The 630-nt window shown below is 37.8% G+C and overlaps 1 protein-coding gene across 1 annotated transcript in view; it reads right to left on the bottom strand.

Annotated features, from left to right (window-relative positions):
• The window catches only part of LOC119594739 (pyrimidodiazepine synthase-like), an 11,045-nt gene that overhangs the window by 7,767 nt on the left and 2,648 nt on the right, over positions 1–630 (bottom strand). The window contains 1 exon segment of the mRNA XM_037943829.1: positions 6–111. Coding sequence (XP_037799757.1) covers positions 6–111 — 106 coding nt within the window.

A 630-nucleotide genomic window follows, 5' to 3' on the forward strand; every position in this document is an offset into this window, starting at 1 on the left:
CTCACTTCACATTCTTTGCCACAAGGATCAGTCTGGTGCGTTGAGCGAACGGGCAGAACTTCATACTGTAGCACCTCATAACTCCCGGCTCCTGAGGAGGGCATGTTGATCCTGCGGGAATTAGGATTATAAGGATAGAACATGGGAGCTCAGATTGTCTTGGTCAGAAATGCTTTACATGGAAAAAGCTAAAAAGAAAAAAACAAAGCAATAATAATATGAAGGGTAAAATACATATGTCAGTTGGTCCCAGGCGTAGTGACCATATATGGCTTCCCTAATGTATGGGTTACTGTGATGACTAAGGACTTTTTGTACCTATATCAATACTAGCTCTATTTTATTGATTAAAAAAGTATCAATACCTTGACCATTTAGTAACTATAACATAAATCCATTAGAGGGTAACGTTCCTCTATGTGAACGTTAATCTTACTTAAACAAAAGGCCTTTTCTCCTTGATGAAAATTTACCCCGAGTCATTCATTACATAAGTTTCGTCTGCAAAGAAACCAGTCACTGAAGTCCCTCATCTCTTTCTTAATTTATGAAATGGTACGCTTCATTTAAGGCAAAAATAACCAACCCATGGAAAACTAATAACCTGAATCAACAAATAACTCAACCACG

The sequence above is a fragment of the Penaeus monodon genome, chromosome 34 (genome assembly GCF_015228065.2).
Source record: "Penaeus monodon isolate SGIC_2016 chromosome 34, NSTDA_Pmon_1, whole genome shotgun sequence".
In the NCBI taxonomy this organism is placed as follows: Eukaryota; Metazoa; Arthropoda; class Malacostraca; order Decapoda; family Penaeidae; genus Penaeus; species Penaeus monodon.